Source organism: Marmota flaviventris, chromosome 2 (genome assembly GCF_047511675.1).
Source record: "Marmota flaviventris isolate mMarFla1 chromosome 2, mMarFla1.hap1, whole genome shotgun sequence".
NCBI classification, from domain to species: domain Eukaryota; kingdom Metazoa; phylum Chordata; class Mammalia; order Rodentia; family Sciuridae; genus Marmota; species Marmota flaviventris.
This window is the reverse complement of record NC_092499.1, coordinates 148177564-148198331: the sequence shown is the minus strand read 5'-3', so window position 1 is coordinate 148198331 and position 20768 is coordinate 148177564. Positions and strand designations below refer to the sequence as shown.

General features: G+C 44.1%; 1 protein-coding gene across 2 annotated transcripts in view; it reads left to right on the top strand.

Moving 5' to 3' along the window:
- Fam169b (Protein FAM169B) overlaps window positions 1–20768 on the top strand; it is a 69372-nt gene that overhangs the window by 25854 nt on the left and 22750 nt on the right. For both annotated transcript variants that reach the window (XM_071608655.1, XM_027921592.3), the window contains exons 4-5: window positions 13069–13154; window positions 18770–18947. In XM_071608655.1, coding sequence (XP_071464756.1) covers window positions 13069–13154; window positions 18770–18947 — 264 coding nt within the window. The remainder of the gene's footprint in view (window positions 1–13068; window positions 13155–18769; window positions 18948–20768) is intronic.

Genomic DNA, 20768 nt, shown 5'->3' with positions numbered 1-20768 from the left:
GCCTTGCTAGGAGGGTGGTGCTGGCCTGGCATCAAGGCATCACCAGTCAGAGTCAGACTCTGTCTTTACTGAGACCAGGGTGACTCATGGGCGGGTCTCAGTGTGAGGATTGCTTGTGCTGAGAACCGGGAGACGCATATGGTGGACGGCAAGAGCCTTCTTCACTCTTGGAGTGGACACTCTGCTTCCACAAAGCTATCTCAGTTTATCTTGGCTTTTTAGCAGAACCAATGCAAGGTGGTCAGCTCACCAGCTACATGCCTGGACCACCCAATCTCTGCTTTCACGCTTGTTATTAAGACATGACTCCATCTTCTTCCAAAATTTGGGTTGTTGATCTTCAGTCCTAAGGGAAAGACTTTACTTCTTCTATTCTCATTACAGGTTCAGCATCCTTAATCCAAAAATCTAAAATCCAAATGCTCAAGAATCTAAAACTTTTTTTTTTTTTTTGGTCCAGGGATTGAAATCAGGGGCACTCAACTGAGCCACATCCTCAGACCTATTTTGTATTTTATTTAGAGACAGGGTCTCATTGATTTGCTTAGTGCCTTGCTTTTGCTGCGGCTGCCTTTGAACTCACAATCTTCCTGCCTCAGCCTCCAGAGCTGCTGGGATTACAGGTGTGTGCCATCGCGCCTGGCTGAACCTGAAACTTGTTTAACATGAACACGATGCCATAAGATTCCACATGTGCACAAACTTTTTTAAAAATATTTTTTAGTTGTAAATGCATCTTTTATTTTATTTATTTATTTATATGTGGTGCTGAGGATTGAACCCAGGACCTCACATATGCCAGGCAAGTGCTCTACCACTAAGCTACAACTCCAGCCCCCAAATGTGCACGAACTTATTAAGTATGTTGTATAAAATTACCTTTAGGCTATTTGCCTAAGGTGTATGTGAAACATAAATGAATTTCAGACTTGAATCCCATACTGAATATATCTCATTATGCATATGCAAATATTCCAAAATTAAAAAAAATCCCAAATCCAAAATACATCGGTTCTAAGCACATAGGATAAGAGATATTCAGTTTCTCTACATAAATGTATAAAAACATAAATAAATAAACTTCTATGTAGGAATAAATAGCTTTGTTGAGATATAATTCATATACCATGTAACACATCTATTTATAGTGGTTTTAAGTATATTCTCAGAGTTGTGTATCCATCGTCTCAATCAGTTTTAGAACATGTTCATTACCCCTGAAAGAAATCTAGCTTCCCTTATTTATCACTCCCTCCTGTCCCTCTATCATCCTCAGCCTTAGGCAACCATGGATCTACTTTCTTGCCCTATGGGTTTGTCTATTCTGAACACTTTATATAAATGTAATTGTAAAATATGTGGCCTTTCATGTCTGCCTTCTTTTGCTTAGCATGTTTTCAAGGGCCGTCCATGTCATAGCTTGTTTCACAACTTCATTCATTTTTTATGGCTTAGTGTTATTTCATTTTGTAGGTAGATGTACTACACTTTGTTTATCCATTTGTCAGTGAATGAGCACTTGGATGCTTCTACCTTTTGGCTGTTGTGATAATGCTGCTATGAAGATTTATGTACAAATTTTTGTGGGGGTGTATGTCCTCATTTCTCTTGGGAATCTCAAAGTGGAATTGCTGGATCACATGGTAGCTGTATTTAACCTTTTAAGGAACTTCTAGATTGTTTTCCAAAGCTAATGTATCTTTGTCTAGTTCCTCCAACAACGTAAAAGGATTTCAGTTTCTCTACATCCTAGCCAACACTGGTTATTGTCTCTCTTTTTGATTATGACCATTCTAGTGGGTGTCAGGTGGTATCTTTGGGTGTGGTTTATTTGTACTTCCTGGTGACTAATGACACTGACTATTTTTACATTTGTTTATTGACCATCTTCCTTGAGAACTCTATACAGACCCATTGCCCATTTTTTAAATTAGGTTATTTATCTTTTTATTATTAAAATGGAACAGTTCTTTACATATTCTGGAAACCGAGTCCCTTATCTCTGAATATAAGTCTTTCATATAATTTGCAAAAATTTTCCCCCATTTTTGTGAGTTGCCTTTTCAATTTCTTGTGGTATCCTTTGAAGTACAAAAGTTTTTAATTTTTACTATGTCTGATTATTTTTGCTTGCTGCTGTGACTAAAAGATCTGACCAGAACAATTTTAGGGGAGGAAAAGTTTATTTCAGGACTCATGGTTTCAGAAGAATGACTGCATGGACAGCAGGCTCTATTCCTTGGTTCTCGAGTTGAGGCAGAACATCATGGCTGAGTGTGTGGCGGAGGGAAGCAGCTCACGTGACGATCAGAAAGCAGAGAGAAAGACTCTGCTCTCCAGATACAAAATGTGTACCCCATAGCCACGCCCCCAATGAACCACTTCCTCCAGCTGCACCCTATCTGCCTTTAGCCACCACTCAGTTAATCCCACCAGGGATTAATTCACTGATGAAGTTAAGGCTATAACCCAATCATTTTTCCTCCAAACCTTCTTGCATTGTCTGACACGTGAGCTTTTGGGGGACAGCTAACATCCAAACCATAACACTGTTTTTTTTTTTTTTACTTGTGCTTTTGGTGTCATTTCTATGAAACCATTGCCTGATCCAAGGTTGCAGAGATTTATGCCCATTTTCCGATTATATTTTACATGGGACTATGATTTCATGTTATTTGAAGAGTAGATCTTTCTTTTTTTAATTTTTTTTAGTTATACATGGACACAATATCTTTATTTTGTTTTATTTTATTTTTATGTGGTGCTGAGGATCAAACCCAGGGTCTCTCACATGCGAGGCGAGCGCTCTACCACTGAGCCACAACCCCAGCCCCAAGAGTAGATCGTTCTATCCACTCTGGACCTTTGCTAGGGCAGAGGGGATATTAGGTGAACCAGGCATTGGCTCTAAGACAGGCATTTCCCCCTGACACATTGGTTCACACCTGCTCTTTCTGGTGTGTTCCTGGCATTGCATGCTTTCAGGCAGTACAGACTTCAACCTCGGGATTGCATTCCTGGTTTCTAACTGATGGGATGCAAATTTGCTGAATCTGGAGACTAAAGGTAGCTAATGCATGCTTCTCCTTCCACTATTTCCAGCTACCTACCTCGCTTCTAATTTGACACTTGCCTTTCTAGTGAAGGTAGTCCTCTGTGGCCAAGAACACCTGGCTTTCTCCCTCAGTGTTCTCCCCTTGGAGTCTTGCAGCCTCCCCTGGTAGTTCCCCTTGTTTACTACCTTCCCAGCCTGCTTCAGTTTGCCCAGTGCTCCCTCCCTCCCCATGTTCTTCTTACAGGATTGCAAGGGGTCTGGGAATCTCTCCTTGGTTATGGGGTCCCTTGTGCCCTCCTTTACACTGTAGTATCTTTATTTTGGGGGGTACTGGGGATTGGACCCAGAGGCACTTCCATTGAGCTACATTGTCAGCCCTTTTTATTTTTTATTTTAAGACAGGGCTTTGCTAAGTTGCTGAGGCTGTCCTCAAACTTTCCATCCTCCTGCCTCAGCTTCCCAAGCCACTGGATTATAGATGTGCTCCACTGTGCCCTGCTCTACTCTGTAGCATCTTTTTAGCCCAGAACCCTTTCTGGTGACAGCCCTCTCTGCAAGCTTCTGGGCCCCATGTGTAGTTTTTCTAGACCATCTCTTTCTGTTGCCCTTGTCAGGAAACTTGGTGATTATTTTGTCAGATTTTCTTTTTTTCATCTCTCTGGATAAAGTGTATCTGTCTGATATACTTTTTCCCCCTACAAAACCCAGTGGTCAGATGGTCAAAGGGCATGGGAAAGAATATTCCAGATACTAATGAAAGATGGCAAATTTTAATTGAGTCACATGAAAGAGACAGTGCCCCAGTGCCATAGGTTTCTGGAATGAGGAGACTCTTGGGTATTTCTAGGAGTAGAGAGGAACCATCTGTGGTTCCTGCCAGAAAGGTGGCAGTTGGGCTGAATACAGGGCATGAGGTCTGAGAAGTTGCCCACTGACCACTTCCCCAGGACCCCTTGCCCTGTCTCCTGGTATCTGGGCTCAATGGTGGTGGCTGCACCTTGTGCTCACAGAGGCAGGCTCCTCTGCCCTACAGGACTAGTGGCTCTGGAGCTGCAGCAATAGGCTTTCCTTCACTCCAAGCATCTCCCAACCTTGTAGAGTCTGGCCATGAATCATTTGGTCTCTTCTTGAACATTCTCCAGTTTTAGTTCACAAAATCTTTCTGTTATAGTCCCAGACCTTGCTTGCATGAAAGCTATGCTGGAAGTTAAGATAGAAGGGAGCCCAGAGTTCAAAAGATGCCTAGTGACATTGCACAGGATTGATGGGGCTAGGGCTGGAGGCAGGGATCATGGCTCTGGATCTTCAGTGCTTAGCAGAATGCCCTGCCTGTGATTGCAAGGGAGGATGTAGAGAGGAGGGACCAGCGGGCTCATCTCCTGCTAGCAACCAGGGGAGGATATTGTGGACTTGCCTGGCAGTGGGGTAGGGGGCATGGAGCAATAGTGGGAAAGAGAAGACAGGGCAGAGGGAAATGAGGGTGAAGAAAGTTTTGGCTTGGTTTAATGCTGGTGCCAACCATGCGTGGAGACTTAGGAGTAAAAGCATAGGTGAGGTCAACCTGAACTTCTTCCTGAAGGGTCTGTGGGACAGAAAAGGCAATGAGAAGTAAGATTCAGCAGTGGGAGCAGGCATCTGGACCCAGGTCCTTCTCTGGTCGGGACCTGGGCTGTAGGTGCACTGTGGGGAAGATCACTTTACAGTTCTTCACAGGTCACTGTTCATGGTCCTGGTCATTTCCTGTGGTTAACTATAAACTCTGATGGGAGGGGCCTGGCACTTGGATCCTCAGAGCTCTGTTGGCTGTGTTGGCTGGCCGACATCCCCAGAGTATGTTCACTAAATGCTCCTTAGGTCTTTGCACAGAGAAGCTATGGGATACGGAGGTGATCAAGGCTACGAAACAGAAAGCAGACACTCGCGGGGAAGGAAGACTAAAGTAAAAGCGTTTCAGGCGTCAACACACAAGGACTTCCCTGATTAGGACGTCTGTCCCTCCAGCCGTCTCCTAGGACGTTTTGTGACCGAGGGTAATATTCACCCTTAAAATTGCTGCTAATTTATGTACAGTTTTCAGTGATTGCACGTCTTGTGCATCCTGAGAAAAACAAGCAGGGAATTGAAAAATAACGAGTTTTTCCAGGAAAAACATGCCCATTATATTCTGCAGTGACAGCTAGAGCCAAGGCAAACACTCAGATGAAATTGGAGCCACAGTGTAGCCTGCCTTCTGAGTGGCTGTCGTGGGCCGAGTGGGATTGCAACACCGTGGGCCTGTGGCCAGACCCGCTCTGGACCATGTTTGGGGCAGGTGGTGGGTCCAGAGAGGTTGTGGGGGGATGATGGTGGATGTGAGCTGCACTCCTCGGTACCTTGAACTTCCCAAGAACAAGCAGGCATTTCTGGTGTGCCTCACCCCTGTGCAGGATGTCCAGAGTTGGGGGATGAGGTGGGACGGCTTTGAATTTCTGACTCCCAGAATGGGACCCTCTGCCATTCTGGAGTCAGAACAGGGGGAGGGATGAGTTCATATCAGCTTTATCTAGCAGAATGAGCCTATGGACACGATTCAATGAAATGGGTGGTTTTTGTACATCTAGTAAACAACAAACAATGTGGTCAGATGCAGAGGAGGGTAGAGTCCAAGTTTCAGCATGTGGAGAAAGCAGGGTTCCTGGCTTTGGAGTGTGAGGTTATGCAGACCCACAAACCCCGTGGATGCAGAGCGGGGGTTTCCCCTGAGCCCACATCAGGGACCCCCTGGTTAGAGCATGCACCTGTTGGCCTCCATGGTCCTGTGGACATCATATCTTTCTGTTTTAGCCTGTGCTCTGTTTTTGGGTGATGCAAAGATAAACGTCAGCCTGGGGCATGTCACATCATCCTACCTTCTGCCCTGGAGGAGCCCTGCATAAAAGTAGGCTTGACATTTCAGAGGAAAAGAGCTCTGGGTAGATACTCAGCCTCCATTTAAATACTTACTTCTCTCTGGGCAACTGAGGTGCCAGTGTGGCTGTGGATGCTTGGCCAGCACCCTTGATCAGGCAGACCCCTGAGTTTTGTTTTTGTTGGGCCATGAAGGGAGCAGTTTGGATAGCTGGTAGTGGTGATGGCAGTGTGTTTCAGGAATGCACGTTGACAATAGTTTGACATTTCCTTCTTTTTTCCCTGTTAATTTGTGGCATTTGCTGTGTGTTGGATTTAAGCATAGGAGAATTGTATCCTACCAAGATATGTCATTCTTACCAGGGGACTCATGGTATTTGGAAAACAGGAATGCTCCAAGGAAAATATTCCCAGTGTCAGGACTGGGGCTTTGTCTTGAAGGGCAGGGGTGGGGTTGCTTCTTGGAGGAAGCATATGGAACTGCAACTGGGGCCTGTCTGTTGGCATCATTCTCTGCAACCCTGGGAAACTTGGTGAGCTTGCCTTGGTCCAGCCTGTTGATATTTAGATTCCTTTCATAGAAGGACTGGCATTAGTATGGGCTTCTATTTGCCCCCAACCTCTTGCAATTCAGCTGTACCTCAGGATCCAGGCACCTCTCCTCCCCTTGCTCCATCGTCCTTGGGTTAAAAATCCAGATTTATGAAAACAAAATTGCTTAAGGCTAGAAAGGCCTGAGACACACAGGGAGGCAGATGCAAATATACTGCAAACCAGATGTTTCCTTCTCCATGGCAAAAGAGGCACCCAAGTTCATGGGCATCTGGGGAAGTGTTTTCCTTTAAGGAAGACATCTGTATGGAAATGGTAGCCCGAGTAATTCGATGTGACAGTTGCTATGTCAACTAGAGTATTTTTCCCCTCCCCTTAAATTATTGACCAGCTCAGTCAATGTTGCATAAAAGTCATGCAATGCCTTGGAATGTGTTTATGTGTCGGCCTCTGCCAGAACTTTCCAGCATTTTTTCCTTACATGTATTTTGCTTTTGGGAAGATGGCCTGTCACTTTGGTTTAACTGGGCTCTTTTTTTCGTGGAACTACATATTTCTTAGATTTGTAACGGGGCAGTGGCAGCTTAGACTCCAGGGGAGCAATAGAAAGGGAAGTAAGGATGGGGGAAACTAGGGACTTGGAGCCCCATTAGCTGTGATGAAGAAGTGCAGACCATCAGGCAGGGCATGAACAATTTGCAGCAAGCTCGGGGAGGTAAGATATTTTTGAGTGTGGAATATGCCCCTCTTTGCTTTTTCCATGATAGATAGCATGGTGCATGGCCCTCTCTCCCCACTCAGCTCTGGGTTGTGCATCCAGTCGCCTGCTACCCACCCTCTCCTTGCTGTCTTTAATAGGCAATTTTAATTTTGTAGTTGTAGATGAACAGCATGCCTTTGTTTTATTTTATTTAATTAATTAATTTATTTTTTAATGTGGTGCTGAGGATTGAACCCAGTGCCTCACATATGCAGGCATTTTGAAATTGAAACCCCTAATACCTCCTTGTGGTCCTCAAGTCCTCCTGCAAAAGGTATGTGTCCTGCCACTCAAGCTGGAGAATGGGCTGCCCTCTCCCTTCTGCCTAGGACCAGTCTGGTTCCCCAGTGAGTCCTTTCTGTCCGTAGCACCTCCCTCCTCACCAGCATGTTTGCAGTAGCCCAGCTCCTCCCCTCTTTGGCTGTGTCACATGACTTCCCATTGGCCTCCATTCTCCACACTGACACTTTTTATTTTATTTTATTCTTTAAAAATTTTTTTTAATATTTAAATCTTTTTAGTTGTGTATGGACTCGATACCTTTATTTGTTTTTATGTGGTGCTAGGATCGAACCCAGTGCCTCACACTTGCAAGACAAGTGCTGTACTACTGAGCTACAGCTCCAGCCCCTATTTTATTTTATTTTTTTTAAAGAGCAAATTTAGGTGCACAGTTTTAGGTTTCACTGTTTTAGGCTCAGGAAGACAAGGAGTATTCCCATATATTCATGCACAGTTTCCTTCTTCATCAATATTTGTACCAGTGGGATATTTGTTGTAGCTGGTGGATCTACATGGACATGACATAAGCACTCAGAGTGCATAGTTGAAATTAGATTCACTCTTGATGTTGTATATTCTGTGGGTTTGGATAATTGTATAATTTTACTTATCCATCATTATAATATCATATAGCTTATAATCCTTTCAAATAATTTTTTTTGGGAGACTGGGAATTGGATCCAGGGCCTCATATATGCTAAGCACATCTTCTGCCACTGAACTACATCCCCAGCCCTCAATAGCATATTTATATATTTTTTAATTGCAGAAGGACTAGCTCCTCCCGCCTGGTTGTAGCCAATTGTTCTCTTCCTAAAACACCATTCTGATCAAATAACTCTTACTTTCCTGGACTCTTCTCATGACTTGTTACAAAGCCAATACCTGGCCTGGCCTCTGGGGAGCTTCCATGGCCTTTGCCTGCTCACTGGCTGGCCACCATGTGTCTGGCCCAGGCCTGGTCTTGTAACTCTGCCCTGAGCCCTCCCAGGCAGTCCTGGAGTGGGTTCCTAGTGGCTGCTCATGTCTTGAGGCATTTGCACAGCGTGTGGTCATGACAAGGTGGCCTGTTGTAGTCCTTTTGGGCTGTGTCTTCTGTCCTGGACCCCTGATGCCAAGTGTAGTGCCGGCATAGAGTCAGTGTTTGCCGAGGGCATGGCAGGCGCCCCTCTCAGTCCTGCAGCGTAATGCAAGGCCAGAATCATTGGCTCTGCTGTGGCCTTCCCTTTCCATCTGCTCCTTTCTCAGCACAGTGCGTTGGCCTGTCCTGCTGTCCCCTCCTCTTCTCTCTCTTTCTGCCAGCCTTCTGCCCAGGCCTGGCCCCTGCTCTGCAGTCCTGTCAGTCCCGTCTTCACCTGTGGCACAGTGCTTAGAGCAGGGCCCTGGGAACCAGTGAGCCCCATGCAGGCTCACATCCATCATCAGTGCTGCTGTTCACAGGCATGGGACTGTGAGCAGATCTCTTAACCCTTCTAAGCCTCACCTGGGAAACAGAATCAGACTGCGAACCATTCTGTGAAATACTAAACTTGGCATTGTGGCTGGCCCTTGGTGAGTGCTTGGACATGTTGTGCTGGATATTATTATTTTAAGTCAGTAATTAGATTGTGTCCCTCTGAAGCATGATGACTGTAGCTGTCTACAGAGTCCCGTATTACCTGACTGGCCTCATCTCCCTGAGTCTCCCTACGTCTTTGGCTCTGACTTGCTACAGTTCCCATTCATGCCCTCTTACATCTCTGTGGCTGTCACTTCCCCCACCTGGGGTGGTCCTCTCCCCCTACTGCTGTCTGGTTCCTTCTTCTGGCCCTGCTCAGTGCACCTGCCCTTCCAGCCTCTCTGGTTCTCTCAGTCTGAATGACCTGCTTCTTCCCCTGCTTTCCTGCCGCACACAGCCTGCTGCTCTGACTTTATTCTGTTTCATGTCCCAGGTTCCAGCCCTTCCTCTAAGTTGGAGGTGTCCTAAGCTGGAATCCAAACTTAATTCCTTGAGTGAACGTTGTATGTGCTTTTCTGTGAAAGACAGACAGATGTTTTTATGCAAACAGGAGCAGAAAGATGTTTTTGGGGGAGAGAGAGCTCCCAAGGGAGAGATAGTGTCTTACAAAGTGCATTGTCTGACGTTGGAAATAACAACAGCTTTTTTTTTTTTTTTTTCCCATTTTTCTTTGCAATCTCAGAGCAAGACTTGAAGCAGGTGAAGGAAATTTCTAGAAGCTATTGGAAATTTCCCAAAACCTTAAGAAAAACAGTTTGGTGAGGTGAACTCTCTCACTGAACCTGCATGAGAATCAGGGAGAGGACATTGTGGTCTCCATTTGACAGGTGGGTGAAGCTGTCAGGAGGGGATGGGTTCAGGTCACTGGTAACTGGAGGAGCCAGAATTTGAGCCCTGTCTGGCTCTGAAATCTGAATTCCTTTCCCTGCACCAGCAGCTATCCAGGGTTGTATCTAAAATGCCTCATGTGGTCTTGCTGTCCATTGACACTGAGGTCTTTTAGACTTGAGAGTGAATGAAGCTGTTGTCTGGTTAAGCCAGAGTTTGCAGTTGTTTCTTTTTTATTAGTTCTCACTGGCTTTCCCTGATGTTTGGTTTGTCTAAACTTGGCCTTGGACCTGAAGGGCTCTGTGCCTCTGCTCAACGTTATCCCCACCTGTCCACAGTGCCTTACCTGGTGTCTCTGCCTGTTGAAACTTTACCCAGTGATCCAAAGTAGGTGAGCTCTCTGGACACTTGCAGTTCCCCTCATCTGGGTCCTTATGTCAGTCAGTTCTAGGATCCATCATGCCCTGCCCTGTGTTGGAACCGCTTGTTTATCTCTCTCTCCTTCTGCATTCTGCCAGCTCCCAGGGATCAGGATGGAGGCTCATTCCCCAAGGACTGAGGACACGCTGTTTGTGCAGTCCACAACTCAGCCAAGCAGAGCTGAATTCAGTTGATCTTGCTTCACCTTGGGTACATCTGGGCCACTGAGAGTTTGCTTAGGGACCTCACTGTCTTGTTTTGGAAACCTGGGAGAGTAATAGAACAAAATCCATTACTGACATCTTCCTTGTGGTCTGTGTCACCTGTCACTCAGAGGGAGAGAGAAATTTTGTTGGCACAGCAAGACTGGCTCTTCACAACACCCTGCTGATTGGTCTCATGATGGCCTAAACTTGTTGCACGTGTCCGGTCTCTTCCCAGGCCCTGGGTGGTGGAGAGCTGAGGGGATGCTGATCTGGGTGGTATTTTTCCTTTTTAAAAACACGGGATGTTGTGGTTTTTATTTTCTAACGCTTGGAGCTGGCTGGCTCCAGGATCTTGGCAGTGATGCCCTGAGGCTGGCTCTGGGCACCTGTCAGTTCCCCCGATCCATCATTTGTCCTTGCTGAGCTTGGGGCAGCCTCTCTGCAAGGGCTCTGCTGCCATCTCTCTTTGCTGTTTCCTCTGGATGAGGGATCATGCTTCACTGATCAAAAACTACTGCCTTCCAGAAGGCCAATTTGTGTTTTTTCAAGAGTTGGTTTTAAGGAACACGTGTTTTAGATTCTTAGATTGGATTGGACTTCACTTTTGATATTATATGCATTTAGCAGTTCAAGATGACTTTTGAAAAAAAGACTTCAACCAGTTCAATCTATTTTGTGACACCTTGTGGGACTAATTAATGCTCTGCAGTGCACTGTAAAACTTGCGAGGTACCATGTGAACCTGTTTTCTGTTTGAAACTGTATTAGTAAATTGAACATCTGTGTTATGGAAACGCAATCTATTAGTAAGCAGAACATCTTAGGTTAGTTCACCTTGTTAAGCATGAAAATAACCCTTATGGCTTTATAAAGCTCCTGTAAGTTCTAGGAAATGAATTATGTTGAATAAATGAAGGCAGATGTCAAGCATTTAATTGGCCCTTCTCTCTTAGCTGGTTCTATGAATTTTGGAACCATTGTCAGAAATGATAGTTCACCACTGACATGAAGCTAGCAGGTTAGATGCTGTTCATCTTTGGAGAAGAGGGGCTGGCTATGCAGTCTTGTTGGATACCTGGCTCCTGCCTTATAGCCTGATCTTCCAGTGTTTTCTACTAACATTTCTTAAATAGCAGAGTAGGATAGGGAAGAAGGCCATGCCAGCTTACCCCAAGTCACCCACAAAATAATGTACTTTAAAGTCTTGAACCTTGCGTCAAATGTTGTTTTCAACTCCATGTTGATGTTTGATGGTGAAAGTACATCTTTTAATTCTGTGACTTCTGGAATCCTCAGGCTCAGATACCTGTTTTGAGAAGCAGGTATAAACATGTTGATAAAAGGGATATATAAAGATATCAGAAAACAATTAATTTTGGTGTTTAAATGCAATTCTTAAGCAAGGAACGTGGGTTGAGGAGCGGAGATCCAGAGACAGAGGCTGTGATGGGGTTTACCTTCAGAGTGACTGCTCAGTAGGGAGAGGCTGCGGGGGACACTGAGCTGGGAACGGGAAGAGGAGCTACTTCAGTTATCTGTGGAGAAGATCTTGATGGGAGGAGGACCTGATGGGATGTGGTGACTGCAGCATGAGGAGGAGGAGGAGAGAATCAACTCACCAGTTGACTTTATAAAGTAGACACTGAGCCCCTACCTTGCACCAGCTCTGTGTTGGGTGTTGAGAGCTGATTTGCTGGAGACCTTCTCAGTCAACTCAAGTGATTGGTTTGGACAATTCTGGTGAGGAATCTGGGAATGTGTCCTAGGTGTCTCCTTCTAAATTACAGGACCCACATCCAGACTTGGTCCTAGAGATGTTTTGAGGCAGAATCAATAGGCCTCAGGGACTGCAGATGGGGATGGGGGAAGAGTGGGAAGAGGAGAGCAATCCTTCCCTCCTCTGGTGTATCCTAGCCCCAGCACCTTTCTATCCAGAGATGCTCCTCCACTGCACACGTTTCACCCCATTCCTAAGAGCAGACCTCATCTCTGGATTTAGAGTCCAGTGCCCCAGGGCAGATCCCACCTCTGTCCCTTCTGGCTGGTTGCCTTCGAGTTACTTCATGTCTCAGCTTCAGTGTCCTCAGAGAAGTGCTGATAGCAGTTTCATTGTGGGAATGAAAGAAGGCAGCCCTGAGCCCAGCACCCTAGCGACGCTCCTTATGCAGCAATTCCTTGAGTTCCCTCAGTGCCCTTAGATAATGTAGGATTTCACTGGCTGTGGGGAGTTATGAGCTGTGGCCAATGATTGGACTGATAAATGTTTGCAACATGCGAAAAATGTAATTCTCACCCATTGAACGTGTCGATATTGGTGTGTATCTTGTTTTTCCCAACAACATGGGGATATATCTTGTCTTGCTTTGGAATCATTGATGAGCCATCTATGAAGCATCTGTGATGTCCTGTGAGAGATGGTCATGCCCTGCCCTGGTCAGTGCTGTTAGAAACTTCAGCTCTAAAAATATCACTGCTTTATCTACAAAGAATCTTTTGCACCTTCTCTGGCTCCATGCTTTTGGGATTCCCTGGTGGCTGGTTGGCTGTGACGCCATCATTTCCTCTTGGTTTTTCTCTTCAGTTGTAGCTGTTTACCTAAAGGAATCCTGGTGGTCCACAGAAGATGTACTAAGAACCTCTGATCCCACAAGAGAAGGTCTCGTGAAGGTGAGGTGATACAAATTTATTATTGTTATTTTTACTGTTATTATTATTATTTTGGTACTGGGGATTGTTGAGCCCCCAGGGGGTGCTTTGCCCACTGAGCCACATGCCCAGTCCTGTTTGTTTGTTTATTTATTTTTATTTTTAGAAAGGATCTTGCTAAGTTGCTGAGACTGGTCTCAAACTTGTATTCTTCCTGCCTCAGCCTCCTGAGTCACTGAGATTACAGGTTTGAAGGTGGGCACCATCACTCCAGGCGGGCAATGTAGTTTTAAGTGAACATTTGCAAAACAGGGTTTTCAGAGTCACCATACTTAATATCATGTTAATAATATGCAGCAGTTCACCTTTGTGACTCATTTCCTAGGACTGCCCTCACCAACTACCACAGACTGGGTGGCTCAAACAGCAGACATTGATAGTCTCATAGGTCTGGGGGCTGAAAATCCAAAACAAGGAGTCCACAGTTGCTTCCCTTTGAGGCTCTGAGAATATGATCCAGGCTCTCTCTCAGCTTCTGATGGCCTCAGTCGACTTGGCTTGAAGATGACACTTGATGCACTGTATGTATCTTAGGTTGTCCTCTGTGGAGATGTCTAACTTGAAATTCACCCTTTTTAAAAGGTTGGATTAGGAGCACCCTAATGCCCTCATCTTGGCCTTTTCACCTGCAAAAAGCTCACTTCCAAATAAGGTCACATTCAGAGGTACTAGCGGTGAGGGCCTCAAGATCTTTTGGGGAGACACAGTTCAATCCATAATACAGTACAGCAAGGGAAATGGTAAGAGCTGGCTATGTTCAATACATCCCTGGCTGTTGGGAAGTCTGTTTTATCTTCCTGAGTGGTCTCTCATGCCTGAGTTTGGAAACTGTCATCTCTACTGTCTCTGTTGTGTGGGAAAGTTCTGCTTGATGCATTCAGACGTTCATAGGCATCAGATTCAGAAATGTATCTATTCTGTACATTACCTCAGACTTTTAACAGGGCTTATTGGATTTCAGAATTTGTTTTGCACATGAAGAGATTGAGACTGCGTCACAGAGTGGGTAACGACGATTTAGCTGATTATCAATTCACGTCTCTCGGACAGTCAGTCAGGTTTGGTGTCTTTCAAGTGCTGTAAGTACTTTATAAGTACTTTGTAGAGTACTTATAAAGCAAAGCCCTGGGATGGTGAGGTGAAGGCAGGCACAGCAGCAGTTCCTGAGAGGTTCTGGCAGAGTCTTTGTGACTGAACTATGGCTAGGACAGAGGTTAAGGAGGTGGGTAGAAACCAGCCAAGAGTTTGGACAGTTTGCCTCATATCTGCCTGTTTTCATATTTATCCTGATTCTTTAGGTGGAGAGAAAGACCATGCTTCTTTGCAGTCTTGAAATGGTGGGTCTATCCACAGTTGTCTGGGATGCCACTGGATGTACATGGGCTTCAGTAAACACCGACCTATCAGTGTTTGTTCAAGTTCAGTTTGGAGAATAAGTTCTTGGTCTAGTTTTTCTTTTTTCTGTTGAAAAATTTTTAAAAGTTTAGTTTTTTTAAACAACAGCTTCACTGAGATGTAATGCAAATACCACACATTTCACTCTTTTGAAGATTGCAGCTCAGTGATTTTTAGTGTATTCAAAAAGTTGTACATCAATCGCCACCAATTCTAGAGCATTTTCCTTATCCCCAAAGAAACCCTGCACCCTTACGCCACTCTTTCCCCAGCCCAAGGTAACCACTGATCTCCTCTCTGCCTCAATTTTAGATTTACCTGTTCTGGACATGCCATAGAAATGGAATTGTACACATGTGGCCTCTTGTGATTAGCCCCTTTCACTTAGCGTCATCTTCAGAGGTTCATCCCTGCTCTAACATGTATCAGGCTTTGTTCCTTTTCTTGCTTGAATATTGGTCCTTTGTAGGTACACACAGCATTTTGTTTACCCATTCATCAGGTGATGGGCATTGACTTGTTTCCACTTTGTAGCTGCTATGAATAATACTTCTATGAGTTCTTTTGTGAGGACATATATTTTCAGTTTTCTTGAGCATATACCTGGGAGTGGAATTGCCAGTCATATGGTCACTCTGTATGTCAAATTTTGAGGACGTGCCAAACTGCCTTCCACGGCCCCTGCACCATTTTTACATCCTTCCCATTGGTGTTGGAGGGTTGCATTCTCTCCGTAGCCCATTAGCCAACTCCGATGCTTGTCTATCTTTTATGTTATCCACCCCAGCAGGTGTGAAATGGTCTCTCTTGGCTGTTTTAATTGCATTCCCCATGGCTAAGGATGTAGAGCATCTTTTTAGTGCTCACTGTCCATTTGTACACCCTCTTTGGGAAAATGTCTGTTGAGATCCTTGGCCCTCATTTTAATTGCATTATTTGACATTTACTATTTCATTGTAGGACTTTTTCATGCAAGTCCCTTATCACATATAATATTTGCAACTATCTTTTTTCCATTCTGTGTGTTGTCTGTTTTAGGTCTGGTTTTAATTGACTCCATAGGTATTATTTGGCAAAAGATTTTCTTTTCCTTTTCTTTTTGGTACCGGGGATTGAACCCAGGGGTTCTTAACCACTGAGCAACATCCTCAGCCTTTTTAATTTTTTTTTATTTTGTGAAAGGGTCTCCCAAAGTTGTTTAGAGTCTCACTAAGTTGCCGTGGCTGGCCTTGAATTTGCAATCCTCCCGCCTCAGCCTCCCAAGTTGTGTGTCACCATGCCCAGTAGGCAAAGGATTTTCTTCCATTAAATTCATGATGGCTTGAGATTCAACTAAAGAGCGTGAATGAACCCTGTGTGGTGCCTGATGTGCCTGGGTGTGTTGTCCTGGCTCTTTTATCACAAGTGGGCCAGGTGACTACTTAGTATTTGGTTGTTCTGAATGCTAGGGAGAATCCTATTGCTCTATACATGTTTCAGAATGAGAGTGGAGACTTCTTTCATTTGTCATCTCTTCTGAGTTTAGATGAACAACCCCCTACCCACCTTTTGGAAATGTGACCTGTGTTGTGAACAGAAAGAACCTTGGGTACCTCTTAATAAACCATGTTGTAAAGTTATATTCCCACTGAACATGAGAATATTTCTTTTCTTTGCTTATAGAACTTTGTCTTTACATATTTTTTTGTTTTTCTTTTAATTACATATTTTTTTTTAGCCAGTCATTCTTCATTAATTACCTAAAAAGCTTTCTTAATGCTCTCTCTGTTAACATAATTAATGGTCCTAAGGAGGGATTAGAACTGGATCTTAGTTTTATGTTTTCGGAAATGTTTCTAAGTAAAAAATCATATGTCACACATTTCCCCCCCCTCTGTAAGGAAATTGAATAAATTAAGGTCATTTTGTTTTTCTTCTTTTTCTCCTGCCAGTTTTTGGTGGGATATTTCCCTTCTGCCAGATGCAATCTGTTTTTGTCTTCTGGCTTCCCCTGAACTTTTTGATTTTATGAGTTGAAAAATATAACCTCCCACATCACACCGATTGGGTTTTGAGACTAGCTAGTTGTTCTCCAAGTCTGAACTTGATTTGGTTGCCACTGTCTGAGACACAGAATGTGGTGGCTTCTCAGAGCTGAGCTTGGTTAGCTTTCCACAGATCTCTTCCTCATCTAAGATCTGGCCCCAGATAAAGGTAAAATATTTTACATTCTGGGCCAATTAATAAGTTGACTGGCACTGAACACTGTGCCATTTACGAGGGTGCTGCAGGCTGCCTTATTTTTATTATCAAAGCATTTGAAAACCAGATGAGTGTTTTAGAGATGACTTGAGTGACCTCCTCCTCCTCCTCCTCCTTGGCCTCCTCTTTCTCAGGGGAAATTGAGGCTCAAAGAGCTGTGAATGGCTGAAGATCTCCTAGAAAGTCTGGGTGCTGATGGTGATGATGACTGTCTAAGGGTCAAATGTTAAATATAAAGCCAAACATTAATATTTGCATTAAACTTTGTCTTTCCAAAAGTCTCATTTCTAACAAATAAGGGTGCAGAAGGAATCAGTGCCTGGCTGGGCTTGAGCAGGCGCACTGGCCTGGGACTCAGAAGCCCTGCCAGTTTTGCAACCTGGTTCTGCAAAGCCCTTGTCCAGATGACTCAGGTTCTCTTTGAAAGCAGGCAGGAAAATCAATAAAAGTAATCACTTACCTTCTTTGAGCTTCAATTCCTTCAACTGTAAACCAGGACCTCCCCAGCGGGTGATGAGAATCAAATGGTAGCGCGTGGGTAGAAGTCACAACCCAGTTAATGGTGTGCCTGATGTGGTGGTGACACACACGTCTGTGCACATAGCATACCCACACAACAGCACAACATGTGGGCTGTCAAACAACAGTGTTGTAGGAGTAAAATCCAATCTAATACTGTCATTGTGGAAATAGCTGATTAGTTTCATCTAATGAGCCACATTTGGTCCGTATCTTGTAGCTTTCCACAGGGCTGCATTTAGGAGGATCCTGAGCCCACATTTGCTATACCTTGGATCTTAAGTGTCCCCAAAGGCCCATATATTAAAGACTTGGTCCCACGGTGGTGCTGATGGGAGGTCTTGGAATCTTTAGGAGGCAGGGCCTAGTGGAAGGAAGTTAGGTCATTGGTGGCATACCCTTGAAAGAAATTTTGGGACCTCAGCCCCTTCCTCTCTCTTTGCCTCCTGGTTGCCATGAGGTAATTAGGCCTCTTCTGCCATGTGCTCTTGCCATGATGTACTGTGCTGCCACAGGTCCAAAGCAACAGAACCTAGTTCACATGGACTAAAACCTCTGATACTGTGAGCCAGGGTAAACTTTTCCTCTTTTAAAGCTTATTTATCTCTGGTTTTTTGTCACAGTGACAGAAAGATGACTAGTACAGCTTCCAGGCTTAGCCAAATAGCTATGTCTGCTGTGAGTACAGGAGCAAAGTAACTGATTTTGGCCACATATTTGCCATCCATAGGCTATAGAGATGCAGAGAATTTTAGCAGACAGGAGTGTGAAGTCATTTTGTCTTGTAAAGGAGAAAGCTTATAACTCCACGGGCGTGATTTTGACCATAATGCAGTTTTCTTTTACATGAAGATCTGGTTATAGGTAAGAGAGTTCAGCAGTGGGGTGGGTCTTAATTCTCAGTCATTCTCTGGGGTTAGGACTCCAGTGTGTGTTTGCAATCTATCACAAACTATTGAAAATCCCTTATTTTTTGATGTAGCCATTGATCTTTCCAATTATTTCCCCTCCTCTTTAGACCAGAATTCTAGGGCCAGCCCCCCCCACCATTGTTTAAAAGGTCAGATTAGGTTATTTCAGGATATATCCAGCAAATCTGCCAAAATGGCCTGCCATGCCCCCCCCCCCCGTAACTTCCTGTTTCATTAGCTTGTGATTGATTGTGCTCTGTTAATGTGCATTCCACATCTGTTGCCCTGGGGACCCAGGAATTGTAACTCAGTCCTGGAGGCCACATTGGTGCAACAGGTCAGTGGAGACACCATGATTCACATATTGGCTGTTGAACACAGAAGTAACCCTGTGATGGGAGAGAACACACGTGGCCTAGCGTGCCATGGATGCCAAGTGCAAAATGTATCCCCTCTGATCTCACTTGGTGATTATTCTTTCTTTCTTTCTTTCCTTTTTTGTCTTTAAAGGTTCAGTCCTTTGGGGAAAGGATTGTACTTTTCGTTCTAAATGTCATTATTTTTGGAAGACTGGAGAGAAGTTTGGATGATGATGACATGTTTTTTTTGCCTCATTCTGTGAAGGAGCGAGCAAAAATTCTGTGGAGAAATGGAGCAGCTGTTGGATTTTACACAACCAAAGTGAAAGGTGAAGGTCACATGGTATCTGGGGGCTGCCACCAGTTCAGGTGCTGGGAGGGAGGGGACTGGAGATGTCCCGCTGTCCTGGGCATACCTTTAGCACAAGTGTTACTTGGAGAGGACTCTCCTGGCACAGGAAACATACATACTGCCAGTTAAGCTGTTGTGTAACGAAACCTAAGGTATGGATTTCATTTTCAGTGCATGTCTCATCTCACTGACCAGCAGGCTGAAAAGTTTGTCTCTTTGATTCCCAGGCAGTGCCACATCCCCTGTAAAACACTTGTGGCGGTTAATCCCAAAAAACCAAATGCTGAATGTTTTCTTTGATATAAGAAGGCTGATTCATAGTGGGGTAGGGAGAGGGAGCATGGGAGGATAGATGAACTCTAGATAGGGCAGAGGGGTTGGAGGGAAAGGAAGGGGGCATGGGGTTATTAATGGAATGTGATGATCATTATTATCATTATTATCCAAAGTACAAGTACAAGTATGAAGACACAAATTGGTTGTGTATACAACCAGAGATGAAAAATTGTGCTCTATATATGTAGTAAGAATTGTAATGCATTCTGCTGTCATATATAAATAAAAAATAAGTTAAAAAAAAGAAAAAAACACTTGTGGCGGTTAATGATGTACAATAACTTTTTAAGCACAGTGTCTTTACATTTCTTTTCTGTATGTTACCAATTAGCTGTCAGGAAAAAATACCCTTGCTAACAGGTGACATGTGGAGGCAAAGCACACTCAATGCCAAGATGTGTAGACATTACCTCAGAAGAGAGTGAGTCCGGCCACACACGATCACAGGTTGGGTAAAGAGACTGGGCCTTATTTTGAGGGGCAGCTGTGAGCACCACAGTGTAAGGAGCACCACTTTGCTTGAAGGGATGGGGCTGTTCTTTAAAGTTGTGTTTGAACAACAGATTCTTTCGCTTTGAGAGTCTTGTCAATGTCTCTGATCCAACTGGTCCCAGCACCATCTTTGGCTCTCCAAAGTTCTCAATTTTAGCAAAAAAAAAAAAAAAATCCCAATAAACCACTTGTGGATGTGATGTTGTCAGAATTGAGTGTTTTTCTTTGGGGAGAAAGAGCTGATTTTGGTTTTGAACTCTATTTACATCGTGTGTATGCTCTGCTTGTCCAGGATTTATTTGATCTCATATTCACTCTCATCAGTGTGATTTGACCACTCTTGATCTATGTCAGGCTCCTCTGCCATCTATCATCTGTTGTTTAGCCCCTTGAAAGTGTTATTTTTGTATTTCGGTTCTAGAATTTCAATGAATATTTCTAGTTTTCAGTTTTTGTCGTTGAAATTCTATATTCATTTGCTGGTTGACCATACATTTTTCATTTTAATTAATTGAACATATCTGTAAAGGTATTTTGAAGTTCTTGTCTATTGATAGCTATTAGAGTCAATTATATTGAATATAACTGACTGCTCCTCACCTTCCTGGGGATGGGTCATACTTTCCAGTTTCTTTGCATGTTTAGGAATTTTTGGTTGAAAAAAAAAATGGCAACCATATTGTAGAAAATGAATTCCTCTGTTTTCTGAGGATTTTTGGATTTTGTGCTAGAAGGCATCTAATCTACCTGGATTCAAACTGCCAACTTTGTCTCCTTTATGATACATGGCTGCTGACATCGTTTGGCTTCCTGTGGCTGCTTCTTTAGTCTTGCTCTGTGAGTCCTGGGCTGACAAGCTTTGGACATGGGTGTGACTTACCTTCTCAGTAGTTTTCTTACTTCTGCCTGTTCTGGACTCTATTCTGATCCTTTGAACCATTTTGCTTCAGCCTTATGCCACTTAAGCCAC